Source organism: Suncus etruscus, chromosome 4 (assembly GCF_024139225.1).
Source record: "Suncus etruscus isolate mSunEtr1 chromosome 4, mSunEtr1.pri.cur, whole genome shotgun sequence".
NCBI lineage: Eukaryota > Metazoa > Chordata > Mammalia > Eulipotyphla > Soricidae > Suncus > Suncus etruscus.
Genome location: NC_064851.1, coordinates 133,144,146 through 133,166,306, shown reverse-complemented (window position 1 = coordinate 133,166,306; position 22,161 = coordinate 133,144,146). Strand labels below are relative to the sequence as shown.

The 22,161-nt window shown below is 37.6% G+C and overlaps 1 protein-coding gene across 1 annotated transcript in view; it reads right to left on the bottom strand.

Annotated features, from left to right (window-relative positions):
• Positions 1–22,161, bottom strand: part of PCM1 (pericentriolar material 1) — a 106,371-nt gene that overhangs the window by 16,303 nt on the left and 67,907 nt on the right. The window contains 11 exon segments of the mRNA XM_049772426.1: positions 816–908; positions 2,963–3,222; positions 5,261–5,336; positions 5,755–5,915; positions 6,396–6,531; positions 6,996–7,058; positions 8,088–8,285; positions 14,340–14,474; positions 17,865–17,994; positions 18,201–18,363; positions 20,543–20,663. Of these exon segments, the coding sequence (XP_049628383.1) occupies positions 816–908; positions 2,963–3,222; positions 5,261–5,336; positions 5,755–5,915; positions 6,396–6,531; positions 6,996–7,058; positions 8,088–8,285; positions 14,340–14,474; positions 17,865–17,994; positions 18,201–18,363; positions 20,543–20,663 (1,536 nt within the window).

The following is a 22,161-nucleotide window of genomic DNA, read 5'->3' as shown; positions in this document are numbered from 1 at the left end:
AACTGAATTTGCCAAGAGTGTCTCTGAGGGATAGATGAAGAGAAATTATTACATAGGAAAAATGTCCTATTTCCCAACAGGACATTAGAGGGACACAAGGACTTTGGTGGTGGATGAGATACAATATTACATGCCTAAATATTAATTCCATCATGATATCCTGATTAAAAAAGGAGAATGAAAATGCTAAAACTGAAAAGCTTCATTCACCCCCTATGGTCATTTCAGTAATATATATAATGAGGACACGAAAACACCCTAAGTGTCCACCTATAACTGAATTGGATCAAGAAACCGTGGTTTATATTCAATATAAGTACTCAATCATTTAAAAAAGATCAAATGTTTCCTTCTGTGAGAATGCAGATGGAATATAAGATGATTTTAACAATCAAAGTCAGTCAGGAAGTGAGAGACAATTACTGAATTACTTCTTTCATGATGGAGAATAAAAGCAAACAATGCAAAACTAGAGAAATAGTAGAGTGTAGGGTACAAGTTTGAGAGGGGCCAGAGAGATAGTACAGTGGGTAGGACACTTGCTTTGATCCCTTTAGCATCCCATATGGTCCCCTCGGGGCCCGCTAGGTTAATTCTAGAGTGCACTGCCAGTAGTAAACCCTGAGCACTGCAAAATCCCAAAAAAGAAAATGCCGAGTGTCAATTTGGTAATGGGATCAGCATTAGAACTTTATTTCTAGTGGGTGTACTAAGACATACATCCAAAATATAGTATACTGTGGAACAGTGGTAAATTACACTATTTTAACTTAAGATACAAATTAAGACAAGCCTAACAGAAAAGAGCCAAATACCTCTGAATATATTGTCAATTTAAGTGGCAGATCTTCAACTTTTACAAAGTCTTCTTCATCAGATTTTTGGCTTATGTTACCAGATTCAGCTTCCTGTAAGAAAAATTGTATTTAATGAAGGAAATTCATTTTATCTCTGTGTCTAAACCAAAGTCATCCACAGTAAGAGATAAAGTAGACTCTATAATAAATACATTGTAAGTCTACCAAATTTAGTCATCTTCTATAATAAACTAGACTTTAATAATTTATATATAATGAATAATCATAATTCTACCATCATACTTGATTTTCTTCTAGTCAGCTCTATAAATAAAAAAAATATCTAGTTTTATGGAAGAGCTACCTACTTGCAACACAGGCAAAATAACAGATTTTGTGTCCATTTCATAAAAGTTTAAGAAAATAGTAGCAACTAAACTAAGGGCTAAAATAAGTTGAACAATTCTTGTTCAACACAAACAAGAATTTGTCATCCAGAAAAATATAATGAAACATGTAGATTTTCAATATCAACTTTGGAGGCTCAAACATGTAAGGTATAACTTAATTATCTTACTATTGTGATCACTAAAGTTAAATTATCCTACCTCTCCTCAAATTTTATAGTGTATATCAGTTTATTAATTATCAAAGTACAATATATCTTCAGTTCTCTTTATGGTAGTATTTCTCACCCATGTCTTTTTTCTTTCAGCTATTTTGTTATTATAATAGAGACTCTTAACAGCTTTTTTGACAATACTCCTTAAATATCCAACAGATGCATCTTCCAAAACAATGACTATGACCATCTCACTATTTAGTGCAAAAACTTTCTGGAGTGTCCGCCAACCTAAAATTTAAATTCTAGAACTTCTGTATTTAATTTCAATTGAATGCTTCCCACAAGAACTTTATGCAAGCATCAAAAAATACTTTCTGCTGATGCTGTTCAAGTAAATCCCCTTTCTGAAAAATTAAAAACTCATAAATAAATGTAAATATATCTTAAGAAAATGTCAGTTAATTAAGAAAAATAAATCAATTCCTTAGACCTAAAAGAAGTTTGCTATAACTTTATTTTTTCCCTTTTTTTAACACCATGGTTACAAGGTTCTTCATAAGCTTTCTTTTTTTTTTTTTCCACAGATAAAAGTTGTAAATGATTGAGTTACAGTCATACAATGCACAACCTTCAACAGTGCACATTTCCCACCACAATGCCCCCAGTTTCCCTCTCACCCTCCCTGATGCCCTTTTCCCTCCCAACCCCTGACCCCCACCTGCCTCTGGGGCAATCATTTTTATAACTTTCTTTTTTTCTCACAGATGTATGAAAAACATTACAATCTAAAGACCAAAAAAGTAACATATTTGCTAATAAGTTGAAACAAAGAGACAGAGTAAAACTAATGGAACTTACACCATAAATGCATATTTGCTTACTTTTTTATGTCATTTATTATAAATAATTTATTGCTGTCAAACTGTTCATTTTTTTCTCATCCTAAAATGAAAATTTTACACTGGTGGTGGGATTGGTTCCAACACACTGTATGTCTAAAACCCAACTCTGAATAACTGTAAATCACAGTGTCTTAAATAATTAAAAAATAAAGTTTAGCTTTATCAAATATTTATTAAACAATCTAAATAGTTAAGAAGAATGAATACAAATTAATTAGATTTCACCCTATCAAAAATAGAAATGAACTCTTCAAGGTCGCCACCAAAAATTCATCTCTTAATCTCCTACTTTAGTTGTTAAATTGTAAACAGTAGTTTTTAGGTTTTTTTTGGGATGTGGGAATTACACCCAGTGGTACTCAGGCATTACTCTAGCCTCTGCATGCATTTAGAAATCACTCCTGGCAAACTTGACCATATATTATGATGGGGATCAAACATGGGTTGTGTGCAAGGCAAATGCCCTACCTGCTATGCTATTACTCTGTCCCCAATATTTAGGTGTTGAGATGATTGTGTAAATACCATCACCCTTCTATTCAATTTTAACAAAGTCTGCATCAGAAAAACACTTGACAGTTTTTAAACCAAAAGCAGAGATAATCTCTTATGCTGAAAATGAAGGATTATGCATAGAAATGCTATGTAAAAATGACAACTTAAATATCTAGACATTCACAACTATTTAGATAACATACATAGTCGTTCACTAATACTGGAGATTCAGTATCAGGACTTCCAGCCAATGAGCTTTCAGGAGTTTCCTGAGCAGATTTAACTTCTTTGACTCTAGGCACTATGGTTTCATTTTCATTTAAAGATAATGGCAAAGGGTTAGGCTGTTTAGATGAGTCAGTGGTAGTAAGGGAGTCTTTTTGGACAGGACTAGTTGAAGGCTGATCATTTTCCAAGATATTGAGGTAACAGGGTTTCACCGGAGTGTTGTTGTCTTGGTCATCTGTCATTAAAAGAAAAATTTAACATCAATATAACACAACAATTGAACATTTTTACTATTATACCAGTCCTAGGTCAGCCATGTACAAGACAAATGATCTACCGCTGAGCCATTGCTCTGGCCCCAAGGATAGATATTGTTAAAGAAATTTCTACTTTTATACTTTCTGTGGAAGACAGTTTTATTTATTTATTTATTTTTTTTGGTATTTAGGCCCTACCCACTGATGTTCAGGGTTGTTACTCCTGGATCCCTGGATCTTCACTAAGGAATCATTTCTAGTAGGCTCTCAGCAATCATAGGATGCCAGCCAGGAATAGAACCTAAGACAGCCACAAGCAAGGCAAGTGCCCTATCCATTGTATTATCACTCTGGCCTCATCTGTAAAATATCTGTCAACTCTACAGAATAGATCTGAAGTCAAATGGTACAAGGAGGGAGAAAATAGGGTAGGAAAGGAAGAGGTACACAGAAGTGAATTAAGGATAGAGTAGAGGGGCCGAAGAGATAGCATGGAGGTAAGGTGTTTGCCTTTCATACAGAAGGTCAGTGGTCCAAATCCCAGCATTCCATATGGTCCCCTGAGCCTGCCAGGGGAGATTTCTGAGTGTAGAGCCAGGAGTAACCCCTGAACACTGCCAGGTGTGACCAAAAACAAAAGACCAAAAACAAACAAACAAAAAAAAAAGGATAGAGTAAAGAAAGTTGATCAAATACCTAACCACTGTAACTATGGAGAGAGGAGAGAGGAGAGAGGAGAGGAGAGAGGAGAGGGGAGAGGGAGAGGGGAGAGGGGAGAGGGGAGAGGGGGAGGGGAGAGGGGAGGGGGAGAGGGGAGAGGGGGAAAGGGAGGGGAGAGGGAGAGGGAGAGGGGGAGGGGGAGAGGGGAGAGGGGAGAGGGGAGAGGGGAGAGGGGAGAGGGGAGAGGGGAGAGGGGAGAGGGGAGAGGGGAGAGGGGAGAGGGGAGAGGGGAGAGGGGAGAGGGGAGAGGGAGAGGGGAGAGGGGAGAGGGGAGAGGGGAGAGGGGAGGAGAGGGGAGAGGGGAGAGGGGAGAGGGGAGAGGGGAGAGGGGGAGGGGAGAGGGGAGAGAGAGGGGAGAGGGGAGAGGGGAGAGGGGAGAGGGGAGGGAGAGGGGAGAGGAGAGAGGAGAGAGGAGAGAGAGGAGAGAGGAGAGAGGAGAGAGGAGAGAGGAGAGAGGAGAGGGAGAGGAGGAGGAGGAGGAGGAGAGAGGAGAGGAAGAGAGAAGTGGAGGAGGAGAGAGGAGGAGGAGGAGGAGGAGGAGGAGGAGGAGGAGGAGGAGGAGGAGGAGGAGGAGGAGGAGGAGGAGGAGAGGAGGAGGAGGAGGAGGAGGAGAGGAGGAGGAGGAGGAGGAGGAGGAGGAGGAGGAGGAGGAGGAGGAGGAGGAGGAGGAGGAGGAGGAGGAGGAGGAGGAGGAGGAGGAGGAGGAGAGAGAAGAAATAGCCCTCGTTGTTTTCTACTAAGGATTTTGGAAGAAGAAAAAACAACACACCAAGAGCTGGGAGATAACTTAAAAAAGTTGGAACACATGTCTGCCTAATTATCAGCATCACATGGTCTTCTGAGCACTACTTGAGTAGCCCTAGAAAACTCCCGGTACTGCTTGGAAGACCACAAACGAAAAATCAGGACAAACAAACAAATTCAAATAAAATACAAACAAAAATATCAAAGGACTGGGAAATTAGGATGCATGCATAGTATGCACCAGATATGTATTAGAATCCCAGAGCCACATTGTGCCCAAGCACTGCCAAGAAGGCCCAGGTATGCTTTGCACTACAGGGCCTGAAAAGACTGAATTACTGGCCAATCTGGAAGAGAATTGTTACTGGTGGGGCCCTTGGACCACCTGAGCACTGTTTGAGAGTCCCCACATCCCCCAAGTCCTTCCAAATACCCCACAAAACATCAAATCCAAAGTATTTCAAATTTATTTTAGCTATGAATTAAACCTTGGCATTAATCACAAAGGGTACTTGAGAGACTCTTAAAATTTAACACTTTTCAATTTCTTACCTTTCTGAGTAGTGGGTTCTTGTTCTGAAGAGACAATTTTGTTTTCTGTTGATTTTTCAAAGTCATGCTGTAGAACCTAAAAAGATAGAGATACCTTAATAGCAGGGACTAAACCAGATAACACCAGATAAGAAAGTCTCTAGTGTGCTGTATATGTCCAGTCTAGGGCCTTCATACAAGGAAATTTTAAAGTATTTACAAGATGGGGAGAATGAAGAGGTTAGGGATGTGTGCATATACCTATTACAGATTCAATTCAATCCCTAGCACCAAATTGGCACCCTGACCATTACTAGGTATAGCTCTGGAGATTCACAACATTTGAGTGTGGTCCTGGTGGTTACTGCCATGACAGAAGTGCACCCTTGAACCTCAGCATTGAATTTGTTAATTTGATCCCAAAACCAGAAATAAAGTTTAACATCTTTAAAAACAACCAGCTATTAAAGTAGTTAAAATCAGATCAATAGGTGTTTCTATCTAAATTGCAATACCTGATCATCATGTTCGTTTTCTTCTGTAATTTCAGTATTAGCCTGAAGAGAAGTTTGGACATCCACTGGTCCCTCTTCAAATTCTTCTATTTCTTCATCTTCGTTCTCATCTTCTCCACTTCCATAATTAGTCAAAGCTTGAGTTTCAGCTTTGGACAAATCTAATTTAATTATACATTGTTTTTAGTAAAATTGTAACCAGTACTAGATATATTTATTAGTATTTCTAAATAATGGAAGTGCTACATTATCTGAAATCTTCATAACATATCTTGTAAAACTGTGATATTATTAGGGCAGGAAAACTGGTCAGGGTAAACATGGAAATCCAAATCAGAGCTGACAATTCTTTTTTCTTTTTTTTTTTGGTTTTTGGGTCACACCCGGCAGCAGTCAGGGGTTACTCCTGATTCCACGCTCAGAAATCGTTCCTGGCAGGCTTGGGGGACCATATGGTTTGCTGGGATTTGAACCAATGACCTTCTGCATGCAAGGCAAACCTTGCCTTACCTTACACCTCCATGCTATCTCTCCGGCCCCAGAGCTGACAATTCTATATTAATCACATTTACAAACTATTTCTATATAAGTGACCTATCAAGAATAAATGTATAAAATTAATACAGAATCATTAAACTTACTAATAGACACTGGACATCCTTCACTTTCTTCATCTTCCTCTTGATCAGAAACATCAGATCTTACGTTTTTGGAACCATCACTTTTAAATACCTCAGATGTTTGAGTTTGCTGAACTGTTTCAGTTTCATCTTTGTCCTAGTCACAAATAACTGAGTGAGTAATGCATGAAAGTATTTTTAAAAGGCTTATACTAATAATCATAAAAATAAATCATTAATATGAAATACAAAGCATGTGTGTTTTTGGTTTTTGGGTTTTTTTTTTGTTTTATTTTGTTTTTTAGGCCACACCCGGTGACATTCAGGGGTTACTCCCAGCTATGTGCTTAAAAATCGCTCCTGGCTTGGGGGACCATATGGGATGTGAGATCAAACTGCAGTCCGTTGTAGGTTAGTGTGTAGTGAGGCAAATGCCCTACCGCTGGCACCACCACGCCGACCCCCAAGTATTTTTTTTTCAGTTTAGCTTTTAAAAGAAAATAAGTTCATGTGACGAAAGGACATTTGATAATATACTTTGCTCTCAAAGAATCATGTAAAAGAAACTACTGAATCATTTGTTTCAAAAGAATTTTTAAGCACAAGTTAATCAGTACATACTTTGTCTTCATCATCAATTTCTCCAGTAGGTGACCCATGATCTCCTTCAAGAATCCTTTTGGCCTAAAAGCAAAGCAGGTAAGCAAAACTTAAGGATATGATTTAGCCCTATACCACACTATTTAAGAAAACTTTAACAAATATCCAAAGAGTAGAATGTTTTCCTTTTATCTCCTTTTGGTGTTAGTGCTACACCTGGCTGTGCTCAGTCTGAGCTCAAGGGTGACCCCTGAGTAATCCTGGTGGTGATTAGGGCTCCAGATGTAATACTGAGGATAAAACCATGATTGGCTAAGTGCAGGCAAGGGACTTACCTGTCATACTATCTCTTTGGCCCCTGGAATATTTTCTTAAAAATGTAATTTTTTTCTCCCAATGCTGAGAGCTTGAATTTATTATTATAATCATAATAAATGGTCAGAGAATAAAAAGGATATATTCTTTTTTTTTTTGGTTTTGTTTTGGGGTCACACCGGTGGCACTCAGGGTTTACTCCTGGCTATGTGCTCAGAAATTGCTCCTGGCAGGCAAGGGGGACCATACGGGATGACGGGACTTGAACCACCATCCATCCTGGATCGGCTGCGTGCAAGGCAAACACCCCACCTCTGTGCTCTCTCTCCAGCCCAAGGGATTTTTTTTTTTGGTCACACCCGGCAGTGCTCAGGGGTTACTCCTGGCTCTTTGCTCAGAAGTCGCTCCTGGCAGGCTCCGGAGACCATATGGGCTGCCGGGATTTGAAACACCTTCTGTCCTGGATCGGCTGCGCAAGGCAAAGCCCTACCGCTGTGCTATCTCTCCGGCCACCCAAGGGATGTATTAAGGAAAGTGAGCAATTTACATTTTGGTTATGAGTAAGAACTGTATTTATAGGGTTTGGAGTAACTGACAGTGGGCAGGGTGTTTGCCTGGCATGTGACCAACCTGGGTTCCATCCCCAGCAACATTGGTCATTTGAGTTCCTTCAGGAGTGATCTTTGAGTGCAAGCAGTAAGACTCAAATACAGCCAGGTGTGAGCCAAAAACAGACAAAAGAACTGTATTTATAAGCTAATTGTAACTATCCCTAAAACGAAAATGACTGATCTTTACCTCTTTTGCATAAGATTGTATCACTCCAGCAGCTTCTATTTTTCTTTTGCATCGTTGTTTAACACTTATGCTATTATTATCCAAATCTTGCATAAGTTTAAAGAAAGCCAGCTCATTAAATAACACTTCTGATATCTCTACAAGAAGATCTTCTCCACAGTCTTTCAGTTTTCTGCCAGCAAATTTTGCCAATGAATCCTATTCAAAGATAACCAAATAACTTTACAATTATAGTAATTTTCAGTTGTGGATAGAGCAAGTTTAAGTTATTATACTTTAACTAAAAAAACATTTCTACTCCCAAGTGTAAGGTAAGGTAGCCTCTTAAATAACTTTTTTCTTTAATTCATTTTTTAGACTTATTTTTATTTATTTCTTCTCATGTGTGTGTGTGTGTGTGTGTGTGTGTGTTGTGTGTGTGTGTGTGTGTTTCCTCCTCTTTAACTTCACCTGTTTTGATTTTGCTTGGTACGAAAACCTATAAGAAAAAGTCTTGCCTGGGATAAAAGCTCAGGTCAAAACCAGGGCACAGAGATTGTATAGCCTGATTTTCTTACCCCCATATGCACCAGCAATATAATATGGCACCACTCCTTTTTGAAAAACAAAAAACAAAAAACAAAAAACTAAAAAAAGGGAAATTTTCTGTATAGAAATAAGCTCTTATCTACTAGAGATAAGAACTCATACATTTTATAATATAGGGGCACCCTGAACATGTGTCATGTGGACCCAAATTAGATTCCATGTGATCAGGCAGTGACCGTCCAATCCTTAGACCTAGACCTAGATCTTAGACCTAGAACTGACACAGTTCCCTGCAACAGCACCAGGAACCAAACTCCCCCTGGCAAATTCCTAATACTGCTCTAGCACTAACTTGTGCCAGTTTTGATATGACATCCTGACAAAGAGGAAATGGCAATAACTTGATCTAAGAGCAGGTTGTCCAAATGGTAAGATAAAGTCAGAAGACACATCGCCCTTTGATCTGTGCAAAAACCAAGATTGCCAACTACAGAAGACTGACTCTGACAGCCAAGACTAGGCAGTACTTACCCTGGGACCAATAAAAGACCTTAGCCTAGGTTTCGGCCTAGGATCTGTACGAAAACCAAGATCTCCATTCCCAGAGGTCTGACTTTGACGACTGCAATGGGACAGAACTTTGGGAAACATAATGAAAAAACTATTTCATGCTTTGTCCTAGGATTTGTGCAAAAACCAAGACCACCATTTATAAAAACTGATTATAGTAATAGTGATGGAAAAGAAGTTCTAGAACTGTAAAGAATGACTCTCTCCGAGGTTTCGTCCTATGACCTGTGTAAAATACCAAGATCTCTAGTTACAGAGGCCTGATTTTATCATCCACAACTGAGTGGAAAGTTGTATGGCAACATAAAAACCTTGGGGTGTGAAAATGAGTGAGTATGGAGCCTAGAGTTGGTTCCATGACAGTATGCTTCAAGGGCAGAGAAACCCATAATCTCTTAGGCCAAGGGGATGAAAAAGAAGAAACACAAACTTTTTTTTATGTATTTGCTGGTTTTGTTTTTTTGACCGTTTTTTTTTTTATTTTTTACTTTGTTTTGTTTGTTGCTTGTTTGTTTTTCATAGTTGCTGGCTTTTGTTTTTTGTTCTTTTGTTGTTGTTTTGTTACCTTTTTCTTCTTTATTCCCTTTCTTCTTTTAATGTGATATTTCTAACATCTAGACAAACTCCTCCCATTTTTTCTTTTCCTTTTTATCTCCAACAGAACCACATAACTTGAATCATCTTGTTCAGTCTCAAAAATTGAGGGGGGGAAAAAGGATGGTACCAGGACCAGACAGTTGTATGAACATTTAATGGAAATAAAAATGATCAGACTTGAACACCGAATCCAAAGTCAATGACAACAGAATCAATACCCAATCTACAACAAGCTGTACAAGTGGGGACCAGTTACACTAGCACTCTCGGAGGTAAAAGAGGGAGATATGGGATGCATGCTGGGAACAGGGGTGGAGGGAAGACAACACTAGTAGTGGAAATGCCCCTCATTCATTGTCACTATGTACCTTAAAATATTACTGTGAAAGATTTGTAATTCACTTTGGCCACAATAAAAATTAAAAATAAAACATTTCTTTTTTTTTGTTTGTTTGTTTTTGGGCCACACCCAGTGACGCTCAGGGGTTACTCCTGGCTATGCGCTCAGAAGTCGCTCCTGGCTTGGGGGACCATATGGGACGCCGGGGGATCGAACCGCGGTCCGTCCTAGGCTAGCGCTAGCAAGGCAGACACCTTACCTCTAGCGCCACCGCCCGGCCCCAAAATAAAACATTTCTAATGAGATTACTGTGAAAAAAAAAGTAGGCTATTATTAAGGAGTATCAATAAGCAGGAATAGTACTAAGCCTTTTTATACAAAAGGAGACAAAATATTTAAATATGGTTATCTATATATTTATTCCCACTATTATGTTTATATGCACATACATTATACTATATATGCATATAAATACATATACTATGTGGTTATCTAAATATTTAATTTCTACTGAATAAAACTGAACAAAGTATTAATAAAAAAAAAGGTAGCCTAATGTCAAAATAATTCCTGGTCAGTTCTGGAGGCAGTAGATATATTACAAGAATAGAGGCTAGAGAAAGAAAAAACATAAAATCTTCTACATTTAACAAGATCCATTAGAATACATTTTAAAGTTTCTTCCTTCACATAGCCCAGACAGTCTAAATCAGGGGTCTCAAACTCGCAGCCCGCTGGCCGTTAGCGGCCCTCCGTACAACATTTTGTGGCCTTGCTTTAGAGGAATCTTTGTTTTGTTTTGTTTTAGTTGTTTGGGTCATACCCCCCAATGTTCAAGGCTTACTACTGACTTTGCACTCAAGGATCACCCCGACTTTGTCTCCTGCGGCCCCCAGGTAAATTGAGTTTGAGACCCCTGGTCTAAATCAAACATTTTCGTTAGCATTTGTTTAAAAGTAAATGTTAGTTCTTTTAAAAGTAAAACATAAGAGGTCGGAGCGATAACACAGCAGGAAGCACTTGTTTTGCACGCTGATGACCCAAGGACAGACGTGGGCTCAACCCCTGGCTTCCCAAATGGTTCACCAAGCCGGAGTGGTCCACCAAGCCGGAGCGATTTGTGAGCGCATAGCCAGGAGTAACTGGCTGACCCAGTAGTGTCACTGGGTGTGGCCCCCCAAAAAACAAAAAAGAATAAAACATAGTATTGTCAAATAATTCTGGTATATTCTGCACTTTTGGGGAGTAACAGATCTTTGGTACATGTCTTGCATATGTAAGGGCCCTGAATTCAATGCTTAGCACGGCTAACAAAAACCCTACATTGTTCTAAGAATATAAAGTATTTAAAAAACGAGCAAATAGGGCCCGGAGAGATAGCACAGCAGCGTTTGCCTTGCAAGCAGCAGATTCAGACCAAAGGTGGTTGGTTCCAATCCCGGTGTCCCATATGGTCCCCCGTGCCTGCCAGGAGCTATTTCTGAGCAGACAGCCAGGAGTAACCCCTGAGCACCGCCGGGTGTGGCCCAAAACACCAAAACACAAAAAAAAAAAAAAAAAAAAAAAAAAAAAAAGCAAATAACTTCTGTTCAGATTCTCCTTCCCTGCTACCCCAAATACCGTATCTAAAATAACTGTCAAAAGAAGTGCACACAAATGCTGAGTAGTTTGGGGGGAGGGGAAGCTTACTGGTTTTATAAGAATAAAAGGTAGAAAATCATTTTAAGTTTCAGCTCATAAAAATTTCAATATTCTGAGCAAGATTTCATGTAAATTTTATTCTTTATGTATGTCCCAATAAGAAAAAATTACTAATTGGGTAAAAGAAGTTTTCAGTTTTTTTTTTTTTTTGGATAAAAGAAAAGTCAAAAATTTCATAAGACACACAGTAAAAATATTTTATTTCTAATTCACAGTTCTTTGGATTTCACCCACTCATAGTAGTAGGGAAATCTGAGGAAGCACTCTACAATTCATAAATTCTCTTTAAATCTAATCTGAAGGGATGGTCCTTTGCAGTAAAGAAACATCTTTAAAATAATCTAAATATGTTCTTATCGTATGAGTAAATACTAATGGGACATTAAGCTGCTATATGAGCTAAGCACTCTAGAGCACTGAAAGGTTTCTTAGTTTTGGTACTTAACACTACTTATTTTGGCAACCATGCCCTCAAACTTCAGTCACCATGTTTGAACCAGCTCCACAGACTCACTCTTTTCTTGAAGAACAGGTAAACCAAGCTGTCAAAGATCATGGGTACACCAGCCAGGGAGCAGAAAGCCTGGACATCTCAGGAGGTTCTCAGATGGGGCAAGCCCCTGGTCCTGCTGAAGCCCACCTGCTACTATCTCCATCACCCAAACACTGTTTTCCTTTACAATTTCATCACCCCTCTATCATTCCTTTTGGGGACACCAAACCGACCTTCAGTCATACAGGTCTTTGAGCTGATATCACCCCAGGTTTCTTTGTATGTTTGTTTACAACTTGGCTTTATCCGAAAACAGAGGTTGTCTTACATGTAAACTTGGGCAGGATTGGCTCAGAATAGCCTGAGCTATCTGTCCTTACTTCCCATGTGGTGGTCTTTGTACTCAATAAAAATGACCGCTCTAACAGATAGCTCGCTCTTGGTATGAGGTAAAAGACTGGCAGACTACATGTGTTTTGCTCTCAGCCTGGTCTGGATTATTTCATGCAGCAACCCTGTTTTACCCCTGCTTCACCTGGGTTTGGAAATGTGGTGCATGGGGTGATTTTACACTATTCATAATGGTACTGGAAGTACTTGCCATAGCAATCAGAGAAGAAAAAGAGTATCAAAGGCATCCAGATAGTAAAGGAAGAAGTCAAGGTCTCACTGTTTGCAGATGACATACTTTATTTAGAAAATCCTAAAGACTCTACCAAAAAGCTTCTAGTTAAGTGGCAGGCTACAAAATTAATATGCAAAAAAATCCATGGCCTGACTATATACAAATAATGACAGAGAAGAAATAGACATTAAAAAAAGACAATCCCAGTCACAGCAGTACCACAGAAACTCAAATACCTTGGAGTCAACTTAAATAAAAGAAGTGAAGGACCTATACAAAGAAAAAAAATGATAGGCGACATCACTTTCCCTAACTTTAAATGTACTAGCCAGCTATAGTCATTAGTACAACATGGTATTGGAATAAAGACAGACCATTGTATCAATGATTGAATATTTAGAAAATAACTGTGTTAAATGTTTCATTCAGGGAGACAAAACTGCCCCCAATTAACAATCTATCTTAGGTGGGACTGTTGCTAAAATATTATATGCCTAAAACTAAACTATCAATAACTTTGTAAAGCATGTTAATCAAATAATAAAAAAACCACTAGCTTAAAAATAACTGTAAGGTTCTTTTAATCTAAATTTCTAAAATTATAAGATTTCCAAAGTTGCCTAGATTGCTAAAAAGTTTAGAAGATACTAAAGAGAGGGCTGGAGAGATAGCACAGCGGTAGGGCGTTTGCCTTGCATGTGGCCAACCTGGTTTGATTCCCGGCATCCCATACAGATACCCCAGCCTGCCAGGGGCGATTTCTGAGTGCAGATCCTGGAGTGGTCCCAAAATGAACCAATCAATCAATCAATCAATCAATCAATCAATAAAGGTTTAAAAAAATACTACAGGATACTTTCCTTATGGCATTTCAAACTTAAAATTCTTCTTGTCTGAGTGGGGCAAACACCAAAACAAAAATATTATTTATGAAAAAAATATTATTTATGGTGCTGGGGCCACACTTACAGTGCTCTGGACTTTTCCTGGCTTGTGACCCCTGGTATGGTGCTGCAAAAAAATTTTTTTGTTTTGTTTTTGGGTCACACCTGGCAGCGCTCAGGGGTTATTCCTGGCTCTGCACTCAGAAATCACTGCTGGAAGGCTCTGGGGACCATTTGAACCATGGTCCGTCCTGGATTGTCTGCGTGCAAGGCAAACACCCTACTGCTGTGCTATCTCTCTGGCCCCCAAAGAAAAATTTTTATTTAGTATAGATTTTAGAGATTTCAAGTTAAACAAAATTCTAAAACATTTTCCTTTAAACAAAAGAATAATTCAAGGATTAACAAAATGTCCACAACATCTACTGACAAGAATTGTGTAATGCCAAAAAGTGGAGGGTGAGGTCTGTAAATATGGTACATATTAGTAAATCATAAAAACAGAAATTCTTACCTGTAAAATACTTCCTAGTTGTTTATGAAAAAACTTTACAAACTCTTTGCTCTCATCATTTTGTTGGGTAAGAGTCAAAACCATCCGTCTAACTGAAGTTAGAAGTTGAGAAGAACAAACTTCATCCATGTGTTCCTGAGAAAAATCCTAACTGATTAGAATATAAACTTACCAATTTTAAAAGTATTAATCCAGATGAAACTTAAATTTTTTCTAAGAAATTCTTCTCAGTTTTTAGATAATGTTTAGAAATATTTGGTCCTAAGTATGGTGAAACTCCCACTCTGTATGTTAAAAGTTTGCAAACCTGGACCTAGAGAACTAGTATAGTAGGGCGGGTGCTTGCTTTTCAAGTGGCTGACCTGGGTTTGATTCCTGGCAACCCATATTGTTCCATGTGCTCTGCCAGGAGTGATTCCTGAGTGTACAGCCAGTCCTGAGCACTGCTAAGTGTGGCCCCAAAACAAAAACAGAACAAAAACCTATCCAACTATAATAACTACCTCTGTCACTGTCATAATATCTAAATGCAGTTCAGCTACTCCTATAATTTAATTTCATATAATATAATAATAATATAATTTAATTTCAGCTACTCCTATAATCATATTCAACTATCAAATCCTTTATAATTCAAGTTTTCTCAACCTTGAATTACATTCTAACAATGCATGTCTCCAAAAATTATCCTAAAACATTTTAAAATAATGGAGAATAATTTCTTACAATCTGTAGGAAATTACCTTTTGGAACTATACACTGCTATAGGATTTTTAGTAGCACTCAAACCTCTGTAACTACTAGATGCTAGAAGACCCTCCAACTTCACAAGACCTGGGAACCAGAAATGTATCTAAGTATTACAAAATACTTTTAGGGTCAAAAACCACTCTCAGATGAGAAACCAATGTCCTAATTTTTTTTTCTTTTTAAATTTTGGGCACCATCTGGTGGCACTTGCTGAGACACAAGACACATGTTACGTGCAGTGACAGGCTCTCAGGGATTATTCTTGACTTGCACTACTCCTGGAAGGCTCAGGAGGACCATATGAGATGCTGAGGATGAAACCTGGGTCAATAACGTGCAAGACAAATGCTCACTCTGGCTCTTGTTTTAAAACTTTTTAAGTCACTTCAGGCAAGTTTCACTTACTCTTTCCTTAGATGATGACCTCATATTAATCTAAATCATGGGTAAAATCATTAAAACTGAGTCCATAAAATATCCATATCTAGAAACATCAAGATTCTGTTCCTTTCTGTGTCCCTAAAAACATCTCCGTAAGTCCTCTAATCTTTATTCAGGAAGTTTTGTTTTTTAACTAGATAATGTGTATTATGAGATAGACCAAATTAGATGTTACTGCCTTCCATTCTTAAGACCTGAATTCAATTCCTAGCATTGTTAAAAAAAATTCTCACCAAACACTTGTGAATCATAAATCATAGTTGGGAATCCTTGTTTTATCTAGCCATCAAGCCAACTAATGGGATCAGAGAGTATGGTTTGATCTCTGGTAACAAAGGACCTAAGCAGCACAATGTCTTGGGCCTAACATTAATTTGGACAGAGAATTGCAGGTACTGGGCACTGCCACTTGGGAAGTGTGCCCCCACCCCAAAAGAGTCAAAGGAATTAAGCTCATTAAAACAAACTACAAACAAAATCAACTAGTAATAATAATGCCTTTTCATCAAGAAATCAAATATCAGTGAGGAGTTAGATACATAAGTAATCAGCACCAGCTCTACAATCTCTATCTATATATTTTTTAGGGGTGAAAGGAAGGCAAAACTACCCGCCAGAGTGGCCAAAATCTGTATTTGGCACATGAGGCCATCATTAGGGAACAAATTCATGACTTCATGCTTGTGAAGGAGGTACTTTTACATACTTGAGCATCCCCTGAGCTACCCTTTGAAGACTTTCTTTGAAATGAGCTCAGTTTAAACAGGTGTTTCCTTTATATCTTTTTGGTTTTGGGGCCACACCCACTGATGCTCAGGGGTTACTCCTGGCTATGTGCTCAGGAATTGCTCCTGGCTTGAGGGACGCCAGGATTTGAAACACCATACGTCCTGGATCAGCTGCATGCAAGGCAAACGCTCTACTGCTGTGCTATTGCTCCGGCCTGTTTTCTTTATATTATTATATATATATACATATATTAATATATCATATTAATACAATCATCAATACATTATTATATGTAACATTAATATCTATCTTATCTATTACATGTTAATATGTATTATATATATAAAGGTGTTCCCTCGGGGCAGAGAGATAGCATGGAGGTAAAGCATTTGCCTTGCACGCAGGTCAGTGGTTCGAATCCTGGCATCCCATATGGTCCCGAGGCTGCCAGGAGCAATTTCTGAGCATAGAGCCAGGAGTAACCCAAGCACTGCCTGGTGCAACCCAAAAAACAAACAAACAAACAAACAAACAAAATAAAGGTGTTCCAAAGGTGTTTCCTCTAGGGAAGGCTAAATTTAATTAACTAATCTAAAAGATACTCTTGCATCACTATATTTTAATTCTCTACATAACTACCCAACAAATATTTACTTCTATTGTATATATGTATATATGTGTATATATATATATGTTTTGTTTGTTTGTTTGTTTTGGGGTCATATCTGGTGGCGCTCAGGAGTCACTCCTGGAAGGCGGGGGGACCACATAGGATGCCAGGGGTTCGAACCAAGGGTCTGTCCTGTGTTGGCTGCATGAAACGCTGTGCTATTGCTCTGGCCCCTTACTTTATATTTTTATGGAAAAAATGTTTTCTAAATCATTTTAAAAAATTAGCATGTCGACTATAGTCCCACAAAAATAAGGTCTAACTTGTTCATTGTTACATCTACAAAACATTCTAGAAACAGTATTTTGATTTTGAACCATACCTAATGATACTCAGGAGTTACTCCCAGCTCTGCACTCAGGAATTACTCCTGGCAGTGCTTGAGGGGAACATATGGGATACTGAGAATTGAACTGGGTTGGCCTTGTGCAAGGCAAGCTGTAATTTTGCTCTGGACCCATTCTAAAAAAAATTTTTTGAATAAACAACATGCAATTAATTTTGTTTTGAAATAAAATCTAAGTGGCAATAATATCCAGAGACAATAGATAGGACCAGTCCATGATAGGAAGCTTGCCACAAATAGGGAAGCAGTGCAATTAGGTCAGAGAAGAGACCACTATGACAATGATAGTTGGAAATGATCACTTTGGACATGAAATAGGTATTGGACAGAGATAGTGGTATGCACAGTACCCCTTCATTAACAACAGTGCAACACAGGCAGGAGGGTATGAAGAAAACTGTAGACATTTAAGAAAACTGTAGACATTTGTGGTGGGAAACGTTCATGGGTGGTATACATTGTAAGAAATTCAATCACAAACTACTTTGTAATCAGTGTTTAAATAAGAGAAAACATTTTTGGTTAATAACAATGTTTTCTTTGTATACATTGAAGAACAAAGTGTGGAAAATTAAAAAATATTACTCACCTTCAAAAAAGGAATGACTTCTTTCATTATTGCTTTTATTTGCCTGTCCAGCTGTTGAGTATCTATTCTAGGACATGGGACAGTAGAAACTTCACTTATAGGTTGCTGTGAATCATGATTTTCAACAGGGGTTTCTATATTTTTAAAAGAAAATTATGTATTATCAAAACTAAGCTTTGCATTTATGTGACTCAAGTAGTAAGTTCTGACAATTTTATGCCAAAGTACAGAAACTTCTGTAATTTTAGTACCCACATTACTGAAAATGATTAAAAAATAAAAAATTTAGGTATGGCTTTTCATTTTTCTATAGGTACTATGACTAATCAATTCAAGAACACACCTGAATTATTAACTGTAGCTGTGACAGCAGCACCATCTTCATCCTCAATAATTCTGCAGGTACATTTTGTATTTGTGTTACTGTCAGTCTCAGTCTTCTTACGCTCATATTCCCTCATTCTAGCCAATGCTTGGTCTAAGTGAATCACAGTGTTACCTGCATTTAGAACAAATATACCTCTAGATAAAAATGCTAATGAAAGCTAGTATTTTTCATATAGTTGTATAAATAGCATGTTATATTTAATTTTTAAATATTTCTATTAATGGAAAGTACCTTCATTTCAAAGAAATTAGTATCAAGTTTTTCAAAGAAAGTGAAATGTAGAAGAATTTGAACTCAAATATATGAAACTCTGATATTATACATCCCTGCACGCTTCACTTAAAAACAGTTCCCTTATTTTCAAAAAATATAAATTGTATAAGATTTTATAGCCAGTAAAATGCAGGAGTAGGAATTTGAATTCAAATTTAATTAACTCTGATGTTCATGTTGTCTATATGTACATATATATGAAATACATATTTTACTACATAATGTTCCACAAATATGGTAAGGAAAAGGCCTAAGAATGAGATTTGCCAATTTTTTGTCCTCAAAGCCAGTGCTGAGATTAGGAAAAAAAATTAGTAAATAAAACACAATTTGGAAATGGGAAGCCAACTAAGAAAAGGGGTACAACCTAACAGAGGTTAGCCAAAACCAGATTTTCTCTAGAAATGTCATCCCATTTCAGTGTAATCAGTACAGTTCAGCATATTTATTTATTCATTAATAATCAAAATAAAGCAAAAGAACTTTTGCTTTGGTAGTATATAGATACCTAATGATAAAGCAAATCTTGGTCCTTTGTGCTCAAGAAATGCCTTTAAAATGAATCACCTAAATTTTGTTCTCATTATATGAACACTAATGTAAATATTAAGTGAGCATACAAACTAAGTGTCTCTTGAGGTCAAAATGATTAAAAACTTGACAATATTTTGATAGACAAGCCTGGAAAATGAATGAAGTTCTATAGAGCTTTTCCCAAATTTCCATTCCAAGTCTAGGATTTTTTTTTAATACCCTGGAATTAATTATACAAACTAAGAAAGTTATATTGTTTCACTACTGACAAAAATACACTGTAAGAGGTCAGAAAGGTAGTTGTAGTAGTAAAAGACACATCTGGCATGTTGCAAGGCCATCTAAACACCACTATGAGTAGGGCTCCTAGAAAGACAAAAACAAAACATTCAAGTGCAAGGGGGCTTAGGAATGGTTCGGTAGTGAAGCACCTGCTGTGCCAACATGAGAGAAAAGTCAAAATTTGACTCCTAGCACAGATCCACATACTGGCATTTGGGATTTCTTAGGCCACAACAACTGTATGTGCAATTACCCTGAACAAGAATTTGATCCCTAGCCATTTCAAAAACAGTTACAACAAATGGAAGGGAAGAATGAAGATTTTAACTGGGGTAAGAAAAAAAGCAAACAAAGTGCCATGACTTAAGAGTTGCTACTCTCCACTGAAGATGATTTATACTAAGAACTGTCAATTGTTTCTAATTACAAATTTCTTTTTCTTTTTTTTTTTTTTAGTTTTTGGGCCACACCCAACAGTGCTCAGGGGTTACTCCTAGCTCCAAGATCAGAAATCACTCTAGGCAAGCTTAGGGGACCACAATGGGATGTTTCAGGGTGGAACCTGGGTCATATGCATGCACAACAAATGGCCAATGCTGTGCTACTGCTCCAGCCCCTCTCATTACAAATTTATTATTATCACTGCAAATGTGACTGGATGAGAAATTGAGTGGTCTCATTAACCAGACCTTAAAAAATGAGTTTCGGGGCCGGGAAGGTGGCGCTAGAGGTAAGGTGTCTGCCTTGCAAGCGCTAGCGTAGGACGGACCGCAGTCGATCCCCCGGCGTCTCATATGGTCCCCCAAGCCAGGGGAGATTTCTGAGCGCATAGCCAGGAGTAACCCCTGAGCATCAAACGGGTGTGGCCCCAAAACCAAAAAAAGAAAAAAAGAAAAAAAAGAAAATGAGTTTCCCTTAAAGGAGCAGAAGTTAACATTTTTCTAAACTCTTTATTATAGGTATTAGAAAGTTCTCTTTCTCACAGTAACTTAGCAAGTCAGGACCCTTATTTCTTTTGTAGTCAGAAAGATAAAATGGTTTGCCAAAGGTCAAGAAACTGACAATTATTCAAGTTAGACAGATACTTTTAAAGTTCATGTTCTTTCTAAAGTTCTTGCCTTTCAAGACCTTCACTTCCTTTCTAATATAATTGAAAACCTGTATTAAAGTCATGTTGTAAGATTATAAAAATTCTGCTTACCTAGATCATCTGTTGCAAAAGGTTCAAAATTGGAAGATACAGACATGACGCTAGCATTATCAGCATCATTTTGCTCACTTATTTTATGGGTTTCTCTTTCAAAGTTCTTCTCAAAAGTTTCCTAAGTTAGTTTAAAAAATAAAAATCACTAATATTCCTTAAAAATTATAACTAATACTGAAGCTTTAACAAAGAAACTAAGTTTTCCCATAAAATCATGTTTAAAAGTATACTTGCAAATTATAGGAATATACCATGCAACCAAGACTGTAATATAACCAGTCATAATAAAACTTTAAATAACCTTGTAAAAAGTTATCAAGCATCAAGTTATTTCTGTAACATCAAGAAAATCCTATATTGAAGTGATGATTTGTATATTATGTATTTGTATATACAATGATTTGTATATTATGAATCCAGAAAAAAATACACCATCCTTTATATTTTAAATCAACTTTTTAAGGTATAATTTATATACATTGTATCTGTTAAGTAAAATTTTTAAAAATATATATGCCTGGGGTCGGGCGGTGGTGCTAGAGGTAAGGTGCCTGCCTTGTCTGCACTAGCCTTGGTCAGACCGCGGTTCGATCCCCCGGCGTCCCATATGGTCCCTCCCAAGCCAGGAGCGACTTCTGAGCGCATAGCCAGGAGTAACCCCTGAGCGTCACTGGGTGTGACCCAAAAACAAACAAACAAACAAAAAAAATATATATATATATTGCCTGTGTAACTGCATTCATAAAGCTCCTTTGTATTCTCCTCTGTAGATAATCTCTATTATTTCCCAGAATGTTCAGGGGTTACTCCTGGCTCTGCACTCAGAAATTACTCCTGTCGGTGCTACGAGGACCATATACCATATAGAATAGACCATATAGGGATCAAACCCAGGTCAGCCATGTGCAAAGCAAACAGCTTACTCACTGTGCTTATCGCTCCTGCCCCTGCCTGATTTTTGTAACAACCGATTAGATTTGCTATAGTTTTAACTTCAAACTATATGGTATATATTTTTTAGTGTCTGGATTCTTTCGTTAATGTTTCATAAACTCAATGTCTTGTTTATGTAAATTAATAAGAATCTGCTAAATGGTTTTTCATCATGGTCGGACATTTTTAGTTATAAAAGCATGAGTTTATCCATATTCAGATCAACATTACTGCCATTTTAATGTGAACCATTTTAGTGGGCAGGGAGGTGTTTCTCATTCGTATAATGTCTAAATATCTACTTTCTCTAAACACTGGTTTATAGTGTTTATATATTATGTATATAATTTATAGTGATTTGCTTATTTTACAATTGATATGAAAGCTTTCTGTAGCCTGGATTTGTCATATTTGTAGAAAATTGTCAGATTATATATATACACACACACACACACACACACACACACACATATATATATATATATATATATATATATATATATAGTTTTATTCTAATGTTATATTTGAAAAGGTTTTTGTCTGAAATTCTGGAATTCCTAAGCAACACATAGCGGTTGGTAAAGGCCACTCCCACTGACTACCTGAGCCTGATGGTTTAGTGTTTGGTCCTGGCAATATACTGCCACTCAGGCTCAGGAGCACTTGGTAATCTTTGGGAGCCT